Below are 25,049 nucleotides of genomic sequence, written 5' to 3'. Positions count from 1 at the left end.
ACAGATCCAACAGACTGATAATGTATAACAACCCAATACTGCTTCTCTTAGCATTGCAAATGGGAAGCATCTGCCCCGTTTAATGAGGTGTTCTCTTGCTCAGCGTCACACATTATACACACACATGCAAAACTGTCTATTCTAAAAATCACATGTACTTTTTTTAAGTTTAAAAGCTGTATAAAGCACATTAAAAACTTTAGTCAAAAGTCTCTTAACTAGGAGGCAGGTATAGAATTTCCATCACAGACATCTGCCGGCTATTCGGCAAATGCTTGGTCCTGAGCCTATATTTGCGTATTTCTAAATCTGACCATTACGCGCGCAAATGACATCCTACTATTTCTCGTGTTTTAAAATGATAGCTGGCTTGGCAGTTTCTCTTCCCTTTCTTTGCTCTCGTCTATGATGTACTATTTTTGCATTTAAGGCGGACAACATCTCAAAATGCGCTCTCCTTCCCACACATTCCACGTTAGATGTTATTTAAGTGATGTTCCCGGTTGCGAACGGACGGTATTGATGCAAGAATGTGAATTCCCAGAAACCGGGGACAAAATTTGATTATTCCGTTGTGTTGATGAGATGTGACATACGCACTGTTGTCAAGAAAATATGATGGAATTCCGAGAATTAAGCACTTGGTACAACCGTTCCTTTTATACACGTTGTTTTAAATATCAAGTCCCACTGATATGTAGCCTACGGTATTCGTGTTCTAAAAATAGCACGTGGATATGGTTATTACAAATGCTGGCAATGTACCTCATTGAAAGGAATGACGTCGAGATACGCAAGGAGGGGATTCACCTAGCGAGATCGTGAAAATGCAAGTAAAATAAATATCGTTGGAACACATTTTTGGGACGAGAGGAAATACAAACCTGTTAAATTGTAGTCTAAATGGTATTGATCATTTACGCTGCAACGCCTACCTTACAATTCTGTTTTATAGGCTACATCAAATAATGACAGATCATTTTGCATAGGCTGTGTCAAGTCTTGATTAAAGCGTTTGCATAGTCTTTACGGTACATATTTGTATGATTAACCATGACAAGATTTGTAAACAGACGTCTTGGAACCACTAACGACTCACTGCGTGAGTTTCTAAAGTGCCAGGTTTGAGTTCGGTTGTTCATACGCCTGAGTTTGCGTAAAAGCAACCTTGCCAACTCTCGATAGCATTGGAATAGACCGGTTACCAAGCCACCCCAAAAATGTAAAAGTGCAAACTGCTAACAGATCATCTATGAATGACATCAAATCATTACTTAACTATTTGCACAGGTGCTGAAGACAGAGGTCGAGGCATTCCCCTTCCACTTCGTCCTCCGTGATGAGGTCCGACAAAGGGCGCATTGGTAGAGGGTCGTTCTCCTGAAGAGGTGGTCTCATTTCTCGGAGGAAGAGCTCCAAGAACCTTCGGAAGGTTTTCTCCTCTGTTGCAGAACCGGCCATCACTTCTCATTCCTGGACAGACAAGAAACAGCTCAAGCCGGGCAAGAAGACTACTTCGAATCGCTGGCTGGACTGCTCTCCACTCGCGCCGGTTGGGGACGCGCGCGCGTGAACAAGGCTTTCGCTCAATCACAAATAAGGATGGGTGGATGCTGATGACGTAGGGGAGGAGGGAGGGCTTTTGAGATAGTGGGGAGAGCGTTCAGATTTGCCACGGGTCGTGAACGCGCACGCAAGGCAATCGTTAAACTCAATTCCTCACCTGCGGTGCGAACTACGAAAAACGGGGTTGGGAGATGCGATAGAAAAGCACCCTCCGAGCGCGTGACGTGGTGGTTTATTAAAGTCTACATTTCCGCCGCTTATGTTCTAACAATCTTTCTAACCTACAATGGCTATGTCAACAAGCTGTGGTGTGTATCACGTTTTTAGCGAGTGTGTATATGGGACATGCTATAAATATCCTTTGGGGTGGGCTTCACTCTTCAGTTCTAGGAATGAATGATTTGCAACCTAATTAAGTTATTTTATACAAGTAACTGATATTATAAAGAGAATGCATGAGGCATCACATCAGTAAGTATTAAAACAAAAGAATCATTAAGGTTCATGGTCCATTTTTGTACATTGTTCTGGTTCTACTGGAAATGCTTCAACTTTGTCTGACAGGATCTATACCACCGCAAGTTTCCCTTTAAAATGTATGCATGTGTGTGAACTGCATATAGAAATGTTTGGCTTTCACCTTGTAGCTACTGCTTCCAAAAGTCACTGTGGATGCAGTGTCGGAACAGAGGACATTAAAAACGGTGTGAGCTGAACGTCACTCAAACTGCGAGTTTGTCCATGTGAAGCAAAATGCTTGTATTTCCTTCCCACACTTCTGCAGAGGCCAGCTCTAAAGGGTATAATCTAATTACAGAGATGCATCACCATCTCACTCCCAGCCACTCAACTGAGAGCAGGATGACATATCTGTGGTGCAGTAGGACAGATGCTCTCAGTCATCTCAAGAGTAGTTTGTTTGTGCAGGATTTAAAGCCAACACAGAAACTCACCCAATAGCATGTCAAGGGGATTTTGACTGAATTGTATCTTTCAAAACATACTGCCCAATGCCAGATCATAAGCAACTTTGGAAGGTATGCAACTATAACATAGCCTACAGTATGTGGTCATTCCCATCTTAAAAAAGTAACATTTGAATATATGTTCAATTTCAAGGTTAGATTTAACAAAAAATGATCTAGAACGAACTGTTGTTTTTAATCATACCAAATGGATAGCAAGAAAATGGGTAACATCCTAGTTATAAAAGACATAAGTAAAATGATTTCAAAATCCCAGAGAAAATATGGAACATTAAGATTCACCTCACAAATTATATACATTCCAAAACACTTTCAGCAACGATGGCAAACATTCACAGCATCTTGCCATCAACAAACAAAGAATATATAAACAGATTAGAAATACAGGCTATACTTCTAAATGCCCTACGTTTTTATCGTTGATTCATTCTGCATTCGGGGCCTCTTGCTGAAGCTTCCTGATTGGCTTGTAGAAGGGTCAGCCAAGGTCATTGGTTGGTCTGATGACATCAAATCCCGAAAGCCTTCAGCCTGGAGGAAGAAAAAAAGTTGGTGAACAATTGAAACGAAATATCCTTGTCCTCAACTGTTGTGACCTATAAACAGATTTGTTTACATTTACACATCTCTTCATGCCAAATCCACATGGCAGCTATACACATACCATATATACAGCATATACATATTATCCAACATATGCCCCTTTAAACAGTCACGAGTGTAAAATGTACACCTATAAATGGTCTGAAAATGTGCTAGTTATATACCCAGGGTGCACCTTAACAAGCACCATACGGCATGCAACATCAAACACAACTTCAATGTTGTTAGAAATAGCTGTTGCACAAGGATTAACGGTGGTATGAAATACCTTACATTCCCCCACATGTTTGTACTTGTTCCTCCACTGAGCGATATACCTTTGGTGGCCATGGTGTTTAATGCTGTCCAGTGCAGTCTATGCAACTCTTATCAAAACTGTTCTTTCTATGACAGCAATATTGCCAAGACTATGTAAGGGCCTGCTATAAAACGGACAATCACTGCCAAAGCCGAAAGTGATGGACCTTACAAGACAACTTGCCAAGTTCACCACAAATGTCTTTGCATGGCATCCTGTGAGGCGAGCACCTTTGAGACCGAGCTCGACCATTGGCCCTGCTTTCAGATCAGTGAGGACATTGCTAGCAAGAGGCCAGATCAGGAGAACCGCACGGATAGACATGCCAATAAAATACCCCCCTCTTTGTTGGGACAGGCAGATAGGAAGGACAAGTGGCTTGTACTTACAGTGATCTGGTACGGCACTGTGGCTTCCATCTGGCTGGGGGACTTGCACAGGGACGCCAGTCTAGGTGAAAGAAAACATTGTGTGTCTGTTGTCACTGAATGTTCCACAACTGTCTTTTCTTACACTTGCCGCAACAAACAGCTTAGTTTGAGTTCACAGCTACATTCTTCTCTCTCCGTCCGACCTTGCCCGTTCATTCTTTATGGAAGGACAACAAATGAGTTTCGGGCTGGGTATATGAACTGTAAAGAGGTTCTCTACAGAAGCTCATGCTGCGTGGAGACCTCGGGTGTCTTTCTCTCGAATGATTGGATGCAGAGGACGGCCAACAAAGGGGCAAGCCAGCGCCGTCTGCTAAAGCGACACGCTCGCTCTCACTCCGTCAACCCCCCTCACACGGAAGACAGAAGAGCCTCGAAGTGTGCGTTTCGTGTTTTGCGTTGCAGCCGCTGACGATCTGGCTCTAACTGGGCGGGCTGTTTGGTGTGCGCGCGCGCGTGTACGTGTGGCGTCTTGGCTTTTCAGACGCCGGCGTGCATCGTTTCTGCAAACATTAGTGTCGAGTGTTTCTGATGATACCTGTGCGTTCCCTCCCAGCGTAGGATGAGCCGCTGCGGGGCAGCGTGGCCCCAGCTCTCACCTGCGGGGAAACACGGATCACACAGACGTGAAGAACGGGAACTGCAATTACAGTCCTAAGTGCATCGATTCTCATCTGACGCTGCAGACACTTATACTCACGAGTTATAGGCAGGTTTTTGCTAGGCTAGCAGCTACATTTCGGCCTACGTGGTGATTTCATGTAAAATGATATTTTTCACGGGAACTAGGGTTTGTATCGTGAGTTGCTGCCAGTACAGCAGAATGTGCGTTCTTACCTAATGCTGGTATGAGCTTTGCCTGTCCACTCCAGATTTGTGTTGTCATCTGATTGGTAAGAACAACCTAAAACACAGTGATAGCCTTTATAAAACGTACAAAGTTCTGTGTGATGTTTATGATGAAGTTGAACATTTCACGGAACAATATTGGTACCAATTGTCTTTGTCAACCACAATTCCTGGGAACTTAAGGCGTGGTGTTAACTAGCTGGTAGACATAATTCGTATTCATAAGTATAGCAAAGATTTGGGTTTGGTTTACATAATATGATTCTTCAAAATGCTCTAATCCCCTTTTTGTTGTTTTCCACTTCAGTTGCAGCCCCATCCTTAGCAGCCTCTTACAGCTGTGACGCTAGGGGGCAAAACATCTCTCATGGGGTGATAATGACTTCTGCTTGATTTGTGGAAAATGTACAGAAGCAGCTTGTTATGCGTGTTGAAAACCATGGCACCTGATGACAAGTCACCTTGACGATGGACTCTGAAATAACAGCAATAAACATGCTTGGCCGAAATTTGCTGGACAAAAATACACTAATGGTATACTTTGAGGGATAATTCAACTTCGAAGTAGCCATGGTTTTCTTCAGTAGTTACGAGTAGATTAGTGTCTCTATAGGGAAATCCTTAGAACGTATTACATAACATTCTGAGAACCACAGGTAAAAAGCCTGCTCTCATTTCTTCTTTCCAGTTTTCCCTGAATTGAGTTTATTTCATATAATTCAATAGGGATTAAGGATGGATTAAAGAAAAGTGGTGATGACCCTCACATGAAACATCAGTGGCTTCCTTTTCAGGGTTTAGGCAAAGATGACTCACACTCCCATGAAGAGAAACTGAGCCGTACAAAACTTGTTCAATGGATCAGTCTTATGTTAAGGTTGTGAAGAAATGTTGAAGAAATTGAGTTTCAGTATTTACTTTGAAAGCTCAGCTACAGGATAAAGACTTCACAAAGGCTGCTTTATATGGCAAGGTTTTTCACTTTGTCAGTTGTTCAGAGGAAAGAGGGTTGAACAGCAGACAAAGACAAAACGGCAGGAACACCATCACAACACTGCTGTGCTGTATGACTTAACGAAGCACCGATGAAAATGTCCATAACTGATACTGGGTTGTTGATGTTGATACAGAGCAAAAAAATGATGTCTTATTAGTACAGCCCTTGATGAAGTAAGTGGCAAAGTAAACAACTGCGTTTCGATGAGAAGCACTTCGGAGAACTCCTCCAGGAGCCTCTTGTTCAAAACGGAACATGGTGTGCTGCTGACCACCAGCTTTGTTGGTTTTACTGAGTGTCCTCCAGAGGCTCCCGGAGAGCCGCCAATGAACAAATTACTAGAACAAAGTGAATTTGCTCCAGGGATTTTCAGGAATGCTTTTGCTGATCAAAAACAGCAGCGCTACATTTTGGCAAGGTGCAGAAACCCCCCCCCCACCCCCCACCCCCCTTTACGGCCTATCTGGTCTAATCTACCTGCCTGTAAAAAGAAAAAAGCCGGTGACAGCAGATATTCTAACAGATGTTTAACTCCGTGGGATGTTTATGTATTTGTGAAGGAAGAGTACGGTCCTAATTAATGGGGGTTAGTGGGTCGTACCGCAACATTGTGATTGATTGCCATCTGGAAAGCCCGCAGGGCGAGGCCACCGAGGAGGCGTGTCCTCTGGGAAAGGTCCTCGAAGTCTTGGCGAAACGGTAAAGCAATGCCATCTATCACCACCAGCCGGATCTGGATAGAAACGGATTGATTTATGATTCAATCATTTTCATTGACAGTCGAAAATCTGTTCCATGGGCCATATCGAAGTGCAAGTTAGTATTCTACGTTATAGAATGAATAATACTGTGCCAAAAGTAAATAGAAAATGTGTTCATTTCATTTGAGATTTGCACCCTATTTTGTGTGCTTCCTCTCCAAAATACAAGACAGTGGCTGTGTAGCGCTGTTTCAATACTTGCAGATTATGACAATAATATGGAGTCAAGCTCAACACAAAATGGAGTCCATTTCAGGAAATCTGTGGTGCTATTCTTTTTTTCCCCCCTCAGTCCAGTCTGTTGGGAATTCAAACCTCGGGATGCCGAGCCAGGAAGTCAGGCAGGAGGTACGTCTCCGCCAACAGCTCCACGTAGTCATGACAACGGAAGACGAAGAGGTTGGAGAGGACCGTTTCCACGGTGAACTCTTTCAAGGCCTCCCGCTGCTCTGGAGAAGAAAAAGGATAAAGGGGAAAAATAGACAGATCAGCAGGAAAGGTCAGGGGAATGTACCTCCAGTAAGCTCGAGCCGTACATGGTTTCATTATGCCTGAACGGCATGTTCCTGCACATACAATGGATAACAAGTTGCCAGGCGAGGACAAGGTGTTAAAACAGTCGTTCTATTCATGTGACAATATTACTTGGCTTGCTATCAATTATTGCACAAATAACATGAGCGGCCCTCCATGTTGTTGAACATTTGCCATGTTTGAATTCTTATTATTCTTAATAAACCGCTTTAAATGTTTTTATTTTTATTTTGCAGTGTTTTGACATCGAGAACGTTCTTGGTTCCTAATCCCCATCCCTTACCCGTGTCTTCAGCCAGTAGTGCACAGTGCTCCACAGCAGCTTGTGCTAGGTCCACAACTCTCTGGACAAAGAAGCTGCCTTCTGTGTCAATGAATACAGCCTTGCCCCCCAAACCACCAAAACACACTGGGATCTGCACATCGACCGCTAGCTGGATACTGAATGAAAAAAAAAATGAAAACAGTAAGATTCAGTTGTGCGTGTTTGTGTGAGACTTTGAACATGTTTGTAATAAATGGTGCGAGGTTGCTTGTTATTTACCAGAGCTGGGTCTTCCCTATGCCAGGGGCCCCGCACACCTCAGTGACCTTTCCTACAGGAAATCCTCCACCTAAAGCCATATCCAGCGCAGAGCAAAACGTTACAATATTTCCCAACTCCTGTTCTCTCTGGAGTAGCTCCAAAGCAGTTAGCTTTTCAACTGCTTCCCTCTCCTGGACAGCCTCGCACTTCACAGCCTGCAGCACCTCCACCGCCTCCTCCTGGGAGATGCCTGCATCTGCAACAAAGGGGAACATTGGGTTAACAGCTGTACAACAGTATACTTCCCAGAGCAAGGAACAGGACGATGGATGCTGGTGTAATTATAATTTAAAAGTACAGTGAATGAATATAATACGTTATAATATGTACCTTTGCTGAGTTGAAAAGGTTGCGAGTCACACAGGTCGGCAGAAGACTGGAACCCTGCATTGAGCAGTTTCACTTTGACGGACGGGGCAAAGGCATAGCTTGACACTGGCCTTTGCATCTTTTCTAGGGCGTTGTTTAAGGAACAGAAAGCACCACAACAATAACCAGGCTTTCTATCCACGAGAACAAAAAATAAACAAATAAATCAAACCGTCAAAAGGCTAAACCAAACCGAATAGGCTACAACAGTAACAGTGAACATCCAAAGTAATTTCATTACACATCATACATATCCGAGGTTCTCTCTGGCAAAAGTCGGAGGAAGCATAAACTTGTAGAAAATTAAAAGCGTTTTATCGTGCCAAATATTGTTGCCATTTTCAACTGTCCCTCCAACACTTTTCTTTTAGTCAATGCCAAGCAGCTACAAAGTGCATTAAATGCAACAACTCCACCAAGTGGTGGACATGCATCATGCTTTCTCCAGTAATAACACTTTGTTTTTTAATCATACAAATTACTCAAAACATTTATTATGGCTTCTATATATAAACTATGTATATAATTAATGAGTAGAGTTTATTTTATTTATTTTATGAATAGCCAGAAAATGTTGGCGTTGACGTGGGACACGTGTGTATTTGTTACCAAGCAAGGCCATCGTGATTTAATAGGTACCTTAATAAATGCAAATGTACAATCGTTTTAGAAAAACTATATATATTTAACCAAACCATGTCAGTTTCTGAAGAAAGGGTTTGATGCCTCCAGCCCTAAACCAGGTAACTGCTTAATTGTGCCACCTAAAAATGCTCGCGCTCGGACTGCTAAACTCCTTAGATACAAGCTACGCCATAGAGGCATGTTGTTTGTTTAAAGTGGGAGTAAATAATGAACAAAAGAGAATAGTACCATCATTTTAGTATACTTTCAAGTTAACTGATTAGGCTTTTCTCCCTATCAAATAACTAGGAAGCGAACTGGGTACTGTAGTTACAAGCTAGCCTGCTAGCTAACTTTTTTTAGTAGCTAACGTCAACGGTAGACTACGTAATTTCAGCGTGAAGCTGAATGGAGCAGCATGGCTACGCTACCTGTGCCCTGCCCTGTGCGTTTCGGCGTAGTGAAGAGTGGAGGCCTACAAGCTCAGCTTCACAGGTACACTCTGGACAGGAACTTGCACAAATTGGAGAAGTTGCTTAAAAAAGGTAAGGTTGCATCTGTTGAAACGCCACACCAGCTAGCCAATTTCACCTTCTACAACAGCCGTTCTCAATCCTGGTCCTCCGGATCCCCTTCCCTGTTTCCCTCCTTCAACAAACCCGATTCAATTGAATGGGTCGTTGTCAAGTTCCATTAATTAGAATCAGGTGTGTTGAAAAAGGGAAACATCTAAAACAGGGCAGGGGGTCCCGAGGACCAGGATTGAGAAAGGCTGTTCTACAACTGAGGCGCAACCGTTTTTTAACATTTGTCCTTCTACCAAGGTGTGGATGTGGATTGTGTCAATCACCTGGGCCAGACACCGCTCTACTGCGCAGCATTGCTTGGTTTGACCAGCGTCACTGAGCTTCTACTGCAGTATGGAGCAGACCCCAACCAGTAAGACAGTAACGCGCACACAATCACCTTCAAAGGTTACACAATTATTAAAGGGATGCGAAGGATTTCACCACACAGTGAAAAATATTGATTCCGGTTTATTCTAACGTGTCCTCTGCAGTCGTTGTGAAGACAGGAGCACTCCGGTCCACTCTGCTGTGTTCTCCTGTAACCCCTGGCTGGTGAGTGGACTTCTGGACGCAGGAGGCGATCTGAGGCTGCACGACTGCAAGGGCCGGAGCCCCCGAGACTGGGCTGAGGCTGGGGCCCAGGAGAACAGTGCAAGGGTTAGTGTGTGTGTGTGTGTGCCAGGGATGTTGGGTGGTAGTGGGTGAGGATGGTTCTCAGCTATAAACCGAGCAACAGCCAAATCTTTTTTTTACACCTCACACATCCTCCCTGTGCTCCCCCCCCCCCCCACCACCACCACCACCACCTTAGATGCTGGAGTTCCTGAAGAGCTGTGTGTCCCACATGCACAGCTTGTCCCAGATCCCCCAGCCGAGGTCGCTGCGCCGCACCCCCTCCTCCACCTCTACGTCCTCCAAGAACCTGGTTCGGTCTCCCTCTCTTCTGGAGGTTCTCAAGTCTGGGTGAGGAAAAGTTTACAACACAGTGCTTTTTGTCATTTGAGTCATATCCTGGATGGTATTGTAAAGTAACTGATATTCAAAGTCACAGATTATTCTGGAATGACCCCCTAACCCTAATCCTGGATCTTGCAGGGGGTCAGATTTGTACCTCAACAGAAAGATGAACTCCAAGTCCTCTCCCTGTGACACAGTCCAGTGTTTTGGCTTTGGAAAGGTACATTGAGACTGGCAGTGAATCCATGCACCTGCACTACTTCATCATCATGCATTCCCCGATGTCCCCTCAGCCATCTGTTTTCTGTCTGTATGAGTTTGAATGGGCACGTTTCCCACTTGTCTGCCTCTCGGCACTGTGTGAATGGGCAAATGAGAGGCCCAAAAACGGAGTGCCGCTCAGGTCGAAAGTTGCTATCTAAATGCAGTCCGTTTACCCTGTCGAATGTATTCCCCAGTTGTGTATAGAGAAACCGGGGCAGACGCTGGGGCTCCTGGCCTCCCTCCCAGTGCTGGGGGACAGTGAGCTGGGCCAGGCCGAGGACGAAGCTCTGCTCTCCTTCTCCTGTGGCCCCTTCATCACCATGACCAAGTAAGACCGCCGCAGCCTTCTCACACGGCCACGACATGGGAGCACGACATCCCCCAGGATCGAACGTGCTCCATGGGTGAGTGAGTTTGATGTTCTCTCTCCTCCCCCTCCCCCCCCCCCTCCCAGTTACAGCTGGAAGGGCTGCAGGGTGACCGTCAAGGATCTGCAGTTCATCTCCTCGCCACAGGGGGGCAGCCACAAAGAGTACTTGGACCTGCTGCTTGTAGAGCAGGAGTATTGCAGGTGAGACAAACAAACCTGGCCTAGTTGTAATACCACCCATAAATAGCTTCAAATGCCCGTCAAGCCCTACTTGGAAGTAGTTGTTATTCTTCTTCATGATGTAGTCTGCCACGAGCCAGTGTTCTACATAACTGACCCTGTCAACTCTCTGGAAGTAGGGCATCTATTACCTTTCCTCCTGGGTGGTGTGCGTAGCCTACAACCACTCCTCCTCCATTCTCCCTAACTGTGCTGGAGGTCAGTTGAAAGGTGTCCAGGCCGGCTCTTGTAATGTAAGCCTGGCTCAGCCTTCTTCCTGGCAGCACACCCATTCTTCCAGGGCGAATAGCTTTATAGCTTACATGACAGCCGGTCTTAGTTTCTGCCACTCTTAATGAGTTCCACGTTGCCTCTGTCCCCTCCTGCACTGACATGGCCTGGGTGGACTGTGCCTGGAGGGCCTTCTTCCTCACTCGCCAGCCAGTCTTTTCACACCGACCTGCTGGATCATCTCCAGGCTTGCTGTGGCTCTTCAGTACATATGCCAGGCTGGTCGCAGCCTGAAGTGCTGCTCGGGTCACGGTGCTCTGCCGCCTGAGAGTGGCCTCCTTTGTCGTCGTCGTCGTCCCCCCCGGTCAGGACCTCCTCCATGGCCCCCCTGCTGGCCCCAATCTGTCCGTTCTCCCGGAGCCGTGGCTATTTTAGGGATTGAGACATTACGGCCAGCCATGCCCTGTTTTGTTCCTCCCACAGCTTCTGCTGAAGGAGATGCTCTTTGTGCTGGTGGAGATGCCGGTCCTTCGGCCTCGCTGATATTGCCTTGTGCTCATGCCAGTTGACTGCGAAACAGTTGTCGTGGCAATCCACTTTTGGATTGGCCAATGATTTTTGTTCTGGTGATCTGTGATGGGGTTTTTGGTTGTGTGAGTTTGGTTGGTGAATGTTTTTTTGTTTTTTTATCAAAACGCAATTAAAATGAGTCAGCGGGTTAAGTATAGTAACTCGTGTTTGTATGTTGGGTTGGATTTCAATAGAACGGAATCCACAGCTCAATCTATTATCCATGAATCCACAGCTCAATTTCACTGCTCCAACATGGCTCCAACAATGTAGAGTACGACCTATGAAAGTATTGACTGCTGTGTGAACACCTGCTCCCCGTAGCCAGCTGTTCCACCCCCACCTCCTGCAGCTGATGGCAGTGAGCATGTCTGCCGATTTCCTGAGGGTCCGCCTGGTGTTTGAGAGGGTCCACGTGGGCTCGCTGCACAACCTGCTGCACCAGAAGGTAAGTCCGGGCACACAGGCTGTCATCCTACGAGGGCCCAACTCCCGAGTAGGCTGGAATGTTTCCACTGTTCTCACTGACGGTGATCTTTATCAAAGTGGACACAGGTAAGAGGACAGTCGTCGCTCTTGCCGCGGCAAGAAGAACAGCTCAATTCGAAGCATCGGTGTGACGTATTGAATGTGTTGATCGGGTGTGCTCAGTTACACACACACACACACACACAAACAGCTGAAACCACTGTGTGTGTGTGTTCCTCTGCCAGCGGGCTGAGTTCCCAGTGCTGCGTGCGGAGGCCCTGCTCTCGGTGGTGCTGCAGGCGTGCGAGGCTCTGCTCTACCTGCACGGACGAGGCCTGGTGATGAGAGGCCTGTCCTCTCACAGCGTCATCCTCACACAGCCCGGCCTGGCCAAGCTCACCGGCCTGGGCTTCATGGTCGCCAGGTGCCCCTCGCTCTCTCTCACCCCTGCTCTGCCTCCAGTCCACACAACAGCACTGGTCAAAAGTGTTAGACACCCAAGGCTTAAAAAATAAATAAAAAATTGAATATTGTTTTAACCCTTGTGCTGCTTTCGGGTCACATGACCCAAAGGTTCATAACGAACCATCGTTGTGTTAACCCAATTTTACCCAATACGAAAACAAATACAAATCATTTTCTTTTAACCTTCGCTATGTGGGGGGTCTGAGACCAACGGTTAAAAGAAAATGCTTCACTTTGTTTTTGTATGCGGTAAAGTTGTCACAATACGACGGTGGGTCACAATGACTGATGGGTCAGAATGACCCGAAGATAACACAAGGGTTAAATATTCTTTTTTTGTCTTCTGGATTTGTGCGGTATTATAGAAGTGCGATGTTTGAGTTACATTTTTGTCTACGATCATTTCTTTACTTATGTGCCTGAGACGTTTGCACGGTACTGTATGACATATTTACCAGTATATCCTGCTACAACGCAAAACAAATCCAGAGCCCTTTTATGTCTTGACGACTTGCTGAGCTCCGAGGGCTGTGTGTGTTGGCAGTGAGGGCAGCTGCCCCAGCCCCCCGGCCCCCCTGCCCCTGGCCCCCGGCATGTACAACTGGGCCGCCCCGGAGGTGGTCAGATGCAGACCCTGCACCGGCAAGGCTGACCTTTACAGCCTGTGTGCCATCATCCAGGAACTCTACACAGGTAACCCCGCCCCAGATCCACGAGTGTGGCTTTTCAAAAACAAACCGTTACAGTTTCGGTTCGGTGGACATTTGTTTTCGGACCCTTGCGAGTGCCTGTCTTGGTTGGATGCGGGTGCTATGGGCGTGTGTGTGTTTACTGTGTGTGTGTGTGGCCACAGATGCAGTTCCCTGGGGTCCGGCGGACCCTCGTCAGATACGGCAGGCGCTGGAGTGTGGCCAAGCTCTGGCTGCAGACCCCCGAGTCCCCCAGCCCTACAGCAGCCTGGTCAGGGTGGGCCTCCAGCCCCGGCCCCAGGACCGCACACACAGCCTGCAGGACCTGCGCTACACACTGCGCTGTGACATCAAGGTGTGTGCGTACCGACACCTCCACTCACACAGCACACCTTGTACACTCTGGTCTACGAGCAGCGTTCATGATTTGTGTGCGGCATAATCTCACTTGATTATTTTCAATTGCCACTCAACAGTAGACTCCTTCTGAATGTTGCTGAATCAACCATGTGTGTGTGTGTGTGTGTGTTAGGAGCTGGTCCAGAACACTAAAAGAAGAAGTGGTGTGTACCCAAAACCAGGGCTCAGAGCTGCTGGCTGGAGTCCAGAGTCTTCAGCTGTTGGGGAACAAGTTGGCACTGGTGGTGAGCACACACACACACACACCCACACACACCCATGCCCCTTTCTACCCAGCGTGTGGAAGAGGACAACAAGCAGATGTTGCACAAGCACACAGATGATATACATGACCTTACCCTGTAGACACTATTCCACCATTGGGCTCCATACGTTTGAAGCAAATGTAACTCAACCATCTCAGATGTAACTCATACCCTCTCCCCCCGCCCCCTTCTCCTTCAGTGCTGCGGCCCACCACACATCCCGACCCTGAGGAGGCCGACTGTGCCAGTATATTGGACACCACAGTGGGCCGCGAGATCCACGTCCAGCTCAGCCAGCTGGACCGACTGCTGGACGGCGAGACGGAGGACCGGGCGGAGGGGAAGGAGGAGGAAGACGGGACGAGCGCCGAATCCGAGTCCCTCATAGGCCGAGAGATCTCCTACAGGGACATCCTGCCCCTGGACGACTGGCGCCTGGGCCCCGCCGCCGCCTCCTCCTCCGACGCCGAGAGCACCGAGGAAGAGTCCGACTCCAGCACCGTGGAGGAAGACGGAGACAGCCAGGAGGAAGACGCCACGGAGAGGGCCGTCCAGCACCGGCGCCTGAGCCGAAACATCTCCGAGGACATCAGCGCCATCGTGCTCAACCTCAAGGTGTCCCAGGTGCTCCTGCAGCAGTCGGAGAGCAGCCTGGACGCCGCGGACCGCGCCCGCCCGCCCCGGGATGCGGGGGGGGCGGACGAAGTGGACGGGGAAGAGAGATCCGGAAAGGGCTCCTCCGCTCCCCCGAGCCACTCCCACCCCTCCACCTCCACCCTCTCGTCCTCCACGCTCTCGGGCTCGCCGTGCAGCACGGCGTCGCGGGCGGTGGGCCCGCCGGCGCAGTACCGCCTCCTCCCCCGTGGCCTCCACCCGTCCGCCAAGCGCCTGGAGGCCCGCCTCCTGGAGGGGGGGGGGCTGGCCCGGCCGCTCCTCAGCCAGGAGGAGCTGGCCGTGTGGCAGAGGGAGTACCCCGCCGAGGCAGAGCACCCCGCTCTGGGGCTCCCTCCCCTGGACTGCCCTTCGTACGAGGACGCCACCCAGGAACTCCCCTCCGAGGAGCCCAGCCAGTACAGCTCTGCCCAGGAGGAGAGCTTCGTCAACACGCGGCCCCGGAACAAGCACAAGGTAAGCACACTGGCGCCATCTAGTGGCTGAAACGTCCTGTTTTTTACAGAGAGAAAAAAGCCTGACTTGGACTAGAGCTACATCCGATATCCACAGTTTTTCCCTCGTCAAATCGCAACAAGGTGTTAAGTCCCCCAGCCTCATGTGAGTGGGCGCTTGCTGCCTGTTTCCCCTCGAAAGGCAGCTGGAGGTAGACGCCCCGCGGAGACAGACGTTCAGCACCACCCAGTGGACGGAAAGCAACCCAGGAAAAGGTAACAGCTTACAGGCAGGAGGAAAGATTAGCAGTACTCAATCGTACGTCAGGTAGGGTAGACCAGCACTGGAGGTAAGCGGACAATCTGTCAGTGGTTAGCTATGGGGGTGAGGGGTATCAGTGTATGTCAGTGAGTGTCTAATGCAAACCCTGCCCCTATCCCAGGCCGTGCTTGTCCTCTGATGGTACCGACTCTCTGGAGGAGGACAGTCCTACTCCACAGCCCAAACCCACTCAGCCATTAGCCAAGGCTAGATGGACCAGTAAGAGCTCGTCCCATCTCCGCCTCCCTCAATCGAATCACTCCCAGCCCCCAGTCCCTGAACGGACTCTCCCCTTCCCCCTTCCCGCCCAGGCGAGGTGTCAGACCTGGTGGCCAGGATGACGCGCGGGCACCTGGGCCCAGCGCCGGGGCCTCCGCTGGGCAGCAGCGACAGCGAGGACGTGGAGGAGCGACGGGCTCGGGGGTCAGCGTCGGCGCCCGGACCGCCCAGGGCCAGGCGGGAGCCCTCTTGGAGTCGTGACGCGTGCGGACCCTCCACGTTTTCCTCCCCCGGCGAACCTCGACCTCCGAGAGCGACCGAGGAGGAGGGGCAGAGCTGCGGCGAGCTGGAGAAGATCTTTAAGAGCTTTGCGGGTAAGGGCCCCGCGACCTTGACACGACCACGAGGGGAAGTGGATGCAGAATGGGTGACTGCGTGACAGGACGGGCGATGAGTCGGGAGACGTTTAGCTCCCCGTGATGAGACGTGACGGTCGTGGAACCCCACTCCTTCCTTGTGCAGGCGTCCAGAGTGAGAGCGAGGAGGATGCCGACTTCCATTCGGTCGACCGCACCTTCAACATGACCGGTGGAGTGTGGGAGGAAACTGGACCAGCAGAGGGACAGGTGATGACACCAGACACCTTCTCTGCCTTGGCCCTATCTATAAATCCATCTTACTTTTCATGTGTGTGTGTGTGTGTCGGCTCAGGAGGACGGGACCTCCGAGTCCGACCTGACCCAGTCACCGGTGGAGCCTTCCAGCATATTCTACACCCCCGACCCTCAGCAGAGGAACAAGCCACCCCAAAGCAGCCAGGTCAACATCCAATGGGAAAGCCCAGCCTCACAGGCACGCACACGTCCTCAGAGAGGTATGACGTGGGTGACCGCGGTGTCTGCCTGGTTTGTGCTCCTCAGACCTCCAGCTCGGAGGAGGACCTGGATGTGACAGTGGAGGTCTGCAGGCCCGCCGCCAGTCAGAGCGGCCCGGGGGTACAAACCCAGGAACCCAAGAAGCACCGGGGTGAGACCGGGCGACGCGCCCGTGCAGACTAGCTGATGTACTGAGCACGCTTGCTGAATACGAGTAGGATCGATACCGCGGGGTCAATCAAATCTACTGGCTTCGCTGTAGGATGCGTACAGTATGTATATGCCGCATAGCTATAGCAGCAGAAACAGTGGCCACGCTATGTTTTCCAGAAACGACACTGGATTCCGAGATCGGCGCGACCCCGCCTAGCAATGAGCATGTCCCATTTCCTGTGGCCAGGTAGGAGGATGTGAGGACAGTAACCTAGCCCTGTGCAGGTTCACGTCCTCCGTAGTCCTCTATTCTTTTAGGGTTGTCTCATGTACGCCCCAAGCTTCATACGTCCCTTCATGTGTAGACCTGAGCGGCTCCTGTAGAATGTTGCAGGAGCCGCGGGGAAGGGTGCGGTGGTAGAAGACGTGTTTTGATAAGGAATGATGGATGTGTGTGTGTGTGTGTTCAGTGGCTTCCCTAACCTGTCTGAGTTGGCGGAGCTCTCCAGCATCGCATGCTCCCCTGGCCAGCTCCAGGACTGGGCGGACCAGGGGAAACAGCCCCCCAGCCCCCTAAACCGACGCCCCCCACCCTGCAACAGCACCCCGCGCAGCCCAGGTTGGAACCCCCGTCCCACCTCAGAGCACTCCAAAGCTCCATTCTAGATTTTTTCCAAAAGCGCCAACGTTCTCGGAATCCGCTCGTAATGCATTTTGTTCTTATGAGATTGGGGGGGGTGAGTGATCATACACCGTAGATGTACGGCGTTATTCATCAAGCCATCACTCACATGCCGTCTCGTTGCAGGACCAGCGGGCCACTGCAGGGGCCCGGGAGGCAGGGAGGGAGCCGTGCCTCCTTTACCCAGCCTGCTGGACACCTCCCCCTGGGGCAGCAGCCACTCCCGGCCCCCCCACACCCAGAGCTACGCCACAGACAGCTACGCTACGGCCACCGGCAGCATGGGAGACAGCACCACGGTCAGGAGACACGTAGTCGTACCGCACAGTCTGGGTCCACAATACAGTCCAGTGTCCAGAAAGGAACCCTTTTAGCTTGATTGAGCCATGTCGATGTTGATAGGACATGACGCACTATTCAGCGTTGTGAATTGATTCACGTGTGCTGCTGATGTGTTCATGCTGGTCCAGTTCCCAAAGGGGGCGGGGGGGGGGGGGGGATATGGTTTGAGTGGGTGAACTATATTCTAAGTACTCTCATGATAATAATAATAATACATTTTATTTATATAGCGCTTTTCAAAGTACTCAAAGTCACTGCACATGGTTAAAATAATGATGATGTCATCAGACGGCGTCGTCCCTGTCCAGCGTGCTGCAGTCCCCCCTCCTGCGCGGCTCCTCCCCCGAGGACACGGACACGCCCACAGGGCCCCCGGACTTCACCACGGCCAGCTCAGGGGAGAGGCAGACTACCAGCCAGGAGGGGATGTTCTCCTCTTACACCCTGCCCACCCCCACTGAGGCAGGGGGGGGGAAGGGAGAGGAGGGGACGGAGATGGTGGAAGAAGAGGACGACCGTCAGGACGAAGAGGTCCGTAGCGTGGATCTTCACCGGAGGCAGGGAGGAACCAGAGGTGGCGCAGCCCCAGAGATGTCAGAGGGGATCGGGGAGGAGGAGGGAGAGGAGCAGGGTAGCGGTGGAGATGCTACCTCCATGGAGGAGGAGCCTGGAGGTACTGGACTGACAGACCCTGATGAAGGTAAGGAGTTCTCCTGTTGTCTTAGGCCTGGTTATGGATGTGGCTTTTTCTCGGGCCGGGTCATGGAGCTTATTCCAGAAGTTACCACACAAGCCACAACGAAAAAAAACTCGATTCAACCGAGCAACACTTGAGCAAGAATGTTTCAACAGGCATTTATGGAGTAATCATTTCTGTCATGACAGTGGCAAACATAACACCGACACCAACTGCAGAGTGCGTCACGTGTGAACCCTTTCCCCTCAGAGCACAGACGTGAGGAGGAAGAAGAGAAGGGTGAAGAGGAGGAAGACGTGTCCGCGGATGGGAATGCCACGTTTGAGGAGGACGAGCGGAGGCTACTGGAAGGTGAGCGGAGTCCCATGGACGGTGTTGAGCGAGCGGAGACGTGCGACGCTCAACTGGACACCCTTCACCGGGCAGGCGTCTGCACTGTATTCTCCGAACGGCAGAAGAAGCGATCCACCAAATGTTTGCCACGTGACTTCCATTCAGAGGACACGGTTGCCTAAATTGAATCGGTTTCGTCACTGTTTGCTCTGCGCCAATGTACAAGTAGCCTGAAAACAAGCACTGGGTGTAATCGGTCAGATGAGAGTTACACAACCCCGTGTGCACTGTTTTCAGAGGAGGCCTGCGATAGGCCAATCGGCGTGGCCGACACGGCAGCACGTGTCCAGCAGAGCCAGGCCAGGGGACCGCCTGCAGGCCCCGAGTCCCTGGAGGAGACCGACAGGTACGGCAGGCTTCACCAAACACGGCTCGTACCTCGGATCGCTCGTCCCTGCCGTGAAGACGAGTCCAGGACTCTGACATTGCATGTTGCCATTCGTCAAATGTACCGCACACGCACGTTGGGAGTATTTAGTGTTGGGGGGGGGGGGGGGGTCCGCCTTTCTTCCACTATGACTCCCGTACCCTAACCAAACTCTTCTGTTTGGTTCATGTTGTCGGCTGTGCCTCAGAGCCCACTCCACTCTGGATGAGGTGCTCCAGTGCATGCTCGTGGACAGAGCTGGTGGGCAGAGGGTCAGGAGCCCAGGACCCGCGCAACATCTTCAACCCCCGTGCGCGTTCAGTCTAGCTGGCTCCCATAATGCAAAACAAACACGACACTTCTGTTCAAACGAACGTTCCAGGTGGGGTTTGGCGTCAGGGTTGTTTGACGAGGTCTGGTCAACGACTGCGGGGGGTTTGTTTGGCCAGGGTGAGCGCGTGGGAGCCCCAGGTGGAGGGGGAGGCGGGGGAGGATGTCGTCAACCCAGGAGGAGACTGTGTCGAGACCGCCGAGGGGAAACGGGATGAGATCGCAGACACCGCCCCAGTTCCTGTTGCAGGTCAACCCATTTTTTTTTCTCTCTAACTTGTTTGTGTCTGTAGCTAATACTCCTTCAGTATAGGATATAGCCATTCATGTTGTACGCACAGTATAGGTCCAACCTACTGTGTTTCAACAGGAATGCAGGAGATGGCTAGTCTTGGTACTTGGAGCCAGCCTCACAGGTAGAGAACATCATCGTGTGTTTCAGCCAAAATCGTATTTGCCTTTTAAGCAATTCTTAACTTTTATTTTCCCCCCAAACATCATGGCATACTGTCATCATGTACCATTGTCTCATTTTGTATACGTTATGTTATGTCTCATATGTTAAACGAGGTTGTTTTTCTTACCCGCAGGGTGATTGTTCTGGAGCAGACTCCAGTCAAAAGCCAAAGTGTGCCCAACCAAGTAATGAGAGAGTGAAGGAACATGATGGGTAGTTCATGTGACAGTAATACATGTTATGTAATTTTACAATTTATGCATTTTATATTGATTGTTAATGAAAATGGGTAATGGAATATTACATGAAGTTTAATATATTATAAGTTCAATGTGAATGTTTGTTCTGCCCCAATTAAAAATAGATTTTTCCTTCTACTTCAAGATTCTAAGGCATTTAGGCCAGCTCAGCGCTTCTAGTAAAACATTAAATCAAATGTCTTGTTACCCTCATAAGTTCCATGAGATGATTGTCAGTGTTCTCTACAGAAGTAGTTTGGACTATTGATGTTTTTATGTATTTTACCAACTGTCAATGATTTTTACATTCAGATAAAATGTATGATTATTTAACAAGGTTCACTTTGGTTTGACTCCATTTTAAACATGAAAATACACGTTTTTGTGCAAATCCTGAAATGTTTTGATGACACTGTATTAACTGTTACATTTTATCGTTTTAACATTTGGCACTCTTGTTCAATAAATTAAGCATGTGCTTCTTACTGTCATGTGCTATGGTCATTTTTTATTTAAATACAGGAGACCATGACATACATGTAGGACAAGACAATCATTCAAGCATACATATCTGCTATTCCAATCTTTCTTCATCAGCATTTACACATGGAAAATGTATCACAATGCATTTTCACCCATCAGTCAAAAAACCCTCAGCATCAAGTCAAACTTGACATAAAAAAATAGTGCATTTCAAATTTACAACAATGCCTTTCCACAAACAGCACTTTTTAACCTTGTTCCAACAGTTGTCATGTCTGGAATTAGAATTTCCTTTGAAAATTCCTTGGTGTTGATGTTTCAGAACAACTAGCTGGAATTACGTAAACCTAAAGTAGGTATCAAACTTGGAATTCAACACACAATCTTTCAACAAGGTTCACATTCCTGTCTACTAAAGGGACAGAAAGGAAAAGATGGGGATGAGTCCATCATGTTCACCACATATCCACCATGCAGTGGGGTCTAGAATCTAACAGTCTCTTAGTTGCATGTTCTTCCCACCTCATAGCAGGCGAACATGCCCCTTCTTGTCCAGATCTACCAGACCAAGGTGTTCCAGTGTCTTCAGCTTGGCGTCGCTAACCTTCATATTCAACTGCTTCATCTTTTGTAGACTGAGGTGACCACTGGAGATGAAAAATAGCAAAAATGTAAACTTTTTTTTTTTTTTTTAAGTCTGAAAAATGACTATCCTACTGATGACTACACGTCCAAATACCACGACTTGACTAAACCACCTATTCCTACAATCAACTATTAGAACACTTCTTAGAATGGTGTTGTCATAACCCAAACGGGGGGGGGGGGGGGTCTGTGCAAACACGACTCATCAGACCTGTTCCTTCTGCTGGAGAAGTGTTCTTGCAGCTGCCTGTAGAAGGCGTTGAGGCCGGCCAGCTTGACGTTGGAGCGGACGCTCCGCGGGACCGCCTCCAGCGCGGCTTCGCTGAGCTCCTCAAACTCGCTGGAAGCTGCGAGAGAAGAACGAGACAAGCGAATGCCTGAGTGAAAACATTTCCAGCCAAAACAATGTTTCATTCCAATACACATCTTATGAGCTCGAGTTCTAGCTATACACATTCAGAACTGTGTGCACATGCCTGGGATGGCTTTCTGCCGTCTAAACTAGGCCTGGAGGAACAACGATGTCACCTTGCTGGAGGAACGAGTCTGGTTTGAAGAAGTGTTTTGCTGTAACTTACTCTGTGGCTGCTCTTGGGCTTGGACCTCTATTGAAACGGGCACCTGTTGGAACATTGGGCATGTTTTTTTTTCTGTAAAAAGGATCAGGTTACGACAATGCAACGTAAAGCAAAACGGGCTAGAATTGTCCGTTTACCTCTGCGGTGTCTTCTTTGACCGTTAAACCAAGGAACTCGGTTGACAACTGTTCAGCTTCAGTCAGAGGCGGAACCTACATTAACAACAAATATATATACACACACACACACATATTCAAGGAATATCCAACCAAATGCACTGATTTTAGGCACACAAGCAGCATTTCTCCTCGCGGTCTGCGGGCAGAGAAGAGGGAAAGCTACCTCTTCGTCCGCGGTCTGCTGGAGCTGCTGCACCAGCTGCACCGTGGTGCTGAGGTGGGCCCTGATCGAGTCCATGGACTGCTTCTGCTCCGCCTCGATCTCCTGCACCTGTGCACAGAGCGCCGCGTGCCTGGCTTTGATGGCAGACAGGTTCTCCAGCAGCTTCACCGGGTTCTCCTGCGGAGACCAACGTGAACGTGAGTTACACGCAAATCGGATCTGTTGTTTTGGGGAGTAGACCCTTTGTTGCAGCAGTGCCCACACATGTTCAGAGGTTTGGACTTGGAAGGGAATTCGATGAAATCAGAGCGAAAGTTCCGGTGTTTGTGCACTCACTTCTACGGTACCATTCTCCGACGCGTTGGTTAGAAAGTCCAGCCTCAGCCGCTTTTCGATGTACTCCATGTCGGCCTCAGTCTTCTGGAACTGAAAAAGACAGCCCGTTGAATGCACATTTTATCCTCATACATCGCAATTCATTCATGGTAATTAAAAAGGTAATTTTACAGACCAACAGTCAACATGAACAAAAGAGGAGTCCTTTTAGTCGCTTCTAATCACAGGTATGTGCCTCCAGCGTTTTATGGTCTTGAGATGGGTGGAGTCTTGCTCTGGGCAACGCACAGTGCCATTATAGATGTTTTAACCTAAACCCTGAAACCCTATAAGCAATATTGCACTACTCTGAACAAAGTGGACAGCAGAGACAATATTGATAGGGTTCCAGGACTCAGGATCAATCCAATGAGTCAAATTTTGCAACGCCACAAAAAGAAAAGAGATGTTTTTTTTTTTTTTTATTGATCTGGGTTTCAGACTTGATTCCAGTAGTGTTTATGATAGCCAATTAAAATATTCATGTCATCTCAAATGCACGTTTTTGCAAGATGAAAGTTTATTAGAATTATCATAGATATTGAGGGTACTATTATGCTTTATCTGACACGTGTCTTATTATGTGTGTTCCAAATAAAAGGTATCACATGACAGAAGAGCGAGTCCAACCCCTATGACCTTCCATTATTAGCTGCATCCTTGTGTCCAGGGCTGTGTTGCTGCTTTCAGACGCTTTGACAATACTATTGCACTGCTAGCTGTCCAATACAGTAGTGCAATGAAGTCAGAGCACCTGCAAACAGCGTCTGGTTCATCATAATTTAAAACCTATCCTTTGGGAACAATCCCTGGCCAATGCCCTTTTAACATTGCACTGCTTTTATTGCAGGGTCACCAGTAGTACAATATAAAAGGGGCACTGGACAGACAGAAAACTTTCAAGATTCCAAATGTTCCGGAGTGTTGTCAATCCTGAGAAGGAAATATAGACATCCTTCACCTGTAAAACTTGTGAAATTGTATTTTCTTGAATGAGTATCATGCAACTGGGGATCTGTTTTTTAGACGTGCTAACGTTCACTAGCTAGTGCCTTAGTATGGTGAAACGGGCTGTTATCCTTTCATACAGTAAGATAGCAATAATTCCGTGTTGGCTAGCCATCTTGTCCACGATTATTTGCAAACTCGGGACGTCGCTAAAACTTATTTCATAGTTGCTCCAGATTTAAATATTAACGGCAACACACCGGGAGCGAGCGCGCGGTCCCGCAAAGGGAACATGGAGACGGCCTCTGTAGGCGCAGGCTGTACTAGCTGTACGAGTACTAGTACTCACTGTCCTCATTGAAACGTGTAGTTGGCTAACAGCTAAGGTTAGCTAAATAAACAATACATATATTGGCAACATGCCATGTTACGAACTATAAATATGGCGTTTTTCGAATAAACAACATTGCTCTGCAGGCTTCGTCTTTTTTCCGTTTCTTACAAACGAATCATAGCGATGAGAATGGCAAAAAAAAACGGAATTGAGATACCCGCGAGCTAGCTGGTCTAGCAGAATTCCTATTTCTCTTTGACGCACGGATTATTTGCCAGTGTTTAATAGGACGAGATTATGTTCATATGTAATGTCCAACCATGTAGATTGGTCTACACTGCTTTGTACAAATGTACGGTTTAGTTAGCTAAAACACATCTTACCATCGCCTCCAGTTTATCAACCGCTGTCTCCATGTTGAATAGTTTACATTCCTCAGGCAGGCAGACCCGTAAATATATTGCCACTGGTTCATGTAAAGGCTGCTGTGATTGGTCAGCTGTCAAGAATAGTGGCAGGAGATTGGACAGTTGAGCGACACCGCAGTAGAGGAAATGGGCGTTGGAAAAAGGGGGGAGTTCATAAAATGGCGATCTGAACATTGGTTGGACTACTGATTGTAAAATAGTGCGTTTATTGGTGGATGGATACGTTTTGATTCTGTGTTTTTTATTCTCGCCATACAAAACTATTTCTGTGAGTTGAAGAGAACATTTGAAAGCCGTTTCATTTGTATATTAATGTAATTCGCGTAATGGCTGCTAAGACATTTCACCAAGCTCTTGTTGTACTTTAAAATGTGTATTTTTACGATTTGCAGTCAAATAAAATATGGAATGTAAATACATCCCTCAATGTCGTCTATTCTATCTTACATGAGTCTCTAGCTCTCTCTAGTGGTGTGTGTGTGGATCATTCAGAAAAGCGTCTGACAAACTTCAATTTAGGTTTTGTGTCCACTGTTGTACATGGCATCATGTGCAATAAACTGAATCAATCAACAGAGAATAATGCATTGAATCATTTTTGCACACCACTTCCGACGGTACATCTATCTATTTAAGATACCTAGTGAAACTGACATCAGGCTA

General features: G+C 48.4%; 4 protein-coding genes across 6 annotated transcripts in view; 1 reads left to right on the top strand and 3 right to left on the bottom strand.

Moving 5' to 3' along the window:
* The window catches only part of ppm1e (protein phosphatase, Mg2+/Mn2+ dependent, 1E), a 35,561-nt gene extending 34,100 nt beyond the window's left edge, over nt 1–1,461 (bottom strand). Inside the window, exon 1 of the mRNA XM_084697798.1 lies at nt 1,280–1,461. Coding sequence (XP_084553924.1) covers nt 1,280–1,461 — 182 coding nt within the window. The remainder of the gene's footprint in view (nt 1–1,279) is intronic.
* rad51c (RAD51 paralog C) lies at nt 1,333–9,413 on the bottom strand. Its single transcript, XM_084697799.1, has 11 exons — nt 9,196–9,413; nt 7,942–8,114; nt 7,570–7,807; nt 7,309–7,466; nt 6,807–6,940; nt 6,332–6,463; nt 4,722–4,788; nt 4,423–4,483; nt 3,843–3,903; nt 2,962–3,083; nt 1,333–1,473 (listed from the first exon to the last, which is right to left on the bottom strand). The coding sequence occupies exons 2-11, from the start codon at nt 8,057–8,059 to the stop codon at nt 1,461–1,463; spliced, it is 1,104 nt and encodes a 367-aa protein (XP_084553925.1). The 5' UTR covers nt 8,060–8,114; nt 9,196–9,413; the 3' UTR covers nt 1,333–1,460.
* Nucleotides 8,389–20,738, top strand: tex14 (testis expressed 14, intercellular bridge forming factor). Of its 2 annotated transcripts, none has more exons than XM_084697795.1 (30): nt 8,389–8,723; nt 9,002–9,149; nt 9,429–9,543; nt 9,665–9,830; nt 9,985–10,136; nt 10,269–10,350; nt 10,589–10,722; nt 10,849–10,965; nt 12,109–12,232; nt 12,498–12,676; nt 13,262–13,410; nt 13,571–13,761; nt 13,939–14,050; nt 14,271–15,199; nt 15,380–15,453; nt 15,621–15,718; nt 15,811–16,092; nt 16,241–16,344; nt 16,430–16,537; nt 16,639–16,744; nt 16,924–16,993; nt 17,217–17,365; nt 17,555–17,727; nt 18,059–18,470; nt 18,717–18,818; nt 19,098–19,206; nt 19,436–19,537; nt 19,677–19,807; nt 19,928–19,973; nt 20,148–20,738. In XM_084697795.1, exons 1-30 carry the CDS (start codon nt 8,703–8,705, stop codon nt 20,212–20,214), a joined length of 4,752 nt encoding a protein of 1,583 aa, XP_084553921.1. In that variant the 5' UTR covers nt 8,389–8,702; the 3' UTR covers nt 20,215–20,738. The 2 variants fall into 2 exon arrangements, with proteins under 2 accessions (XP_084553921.1, XP_084553922.1); XM_084697796.1 differs by having other exon boundaries at nt 8,914–9,149.
* ska2 (spindle and kinetochore associated complex subunit 2) lies at nt 20,733–24,447 on the bottom strand. 2 transcript variants are annotated; one of them, XM_084697800.1, is made up of 7 exons: nt 24,342–24,447; nt 22,638–22,727; nt 22,302–22,478; nt 22,097–22,171; nt 21,960–22,002; nt 21,593–21,728; nt 20,733–21,383 (listed from the first exon to the last, which is right to left on the bottom strand). In XM_084697800.1, the coding sequence occupies exons 1-7, from the start codon at nt 24,372–24,374 to the stop codon at nt 21,260–21,262; spliced, it is 678 nt and encodes a 225-aa protein (XP_084553926.1). In that variant the 5' UTR covers nt 24,375–24,447; the 3' UTR covers nt 20,733–21,259. The 2 variants fall into 2 exon arrangements, with proteins under 2 accessions (XP_084553926.1, XP_084553927.1); XM_084697801.1 differs by lacking the exon at nt 24,342–24,447 and adding an exon at nt 22,813–22,976.
* Between the last annotated feature and the right edge of the window lie 602 nt (nt 24,448–25,049).

Source organism: Hypomesus nipponensis, chromosome 5 (genome assembly GCF_054491055.1).
Source record: "Hypomesus nipponensis isolate SF chromosome 5, ASM5449105v1, whole genome shotgun sequence".
NCBI classification, from domain to species: domain Eukaryota; kingdom Metazoa; phylum Chordata; class Actinopteri; order Osmeriformes; family Osmeridae; genus Hypomesus; species Hypomesus nipponensis.
Note: the sequence above shows the minus strand (reverse complement) of the source record. Positions and strands in the feature narration are given on the sequence as shown.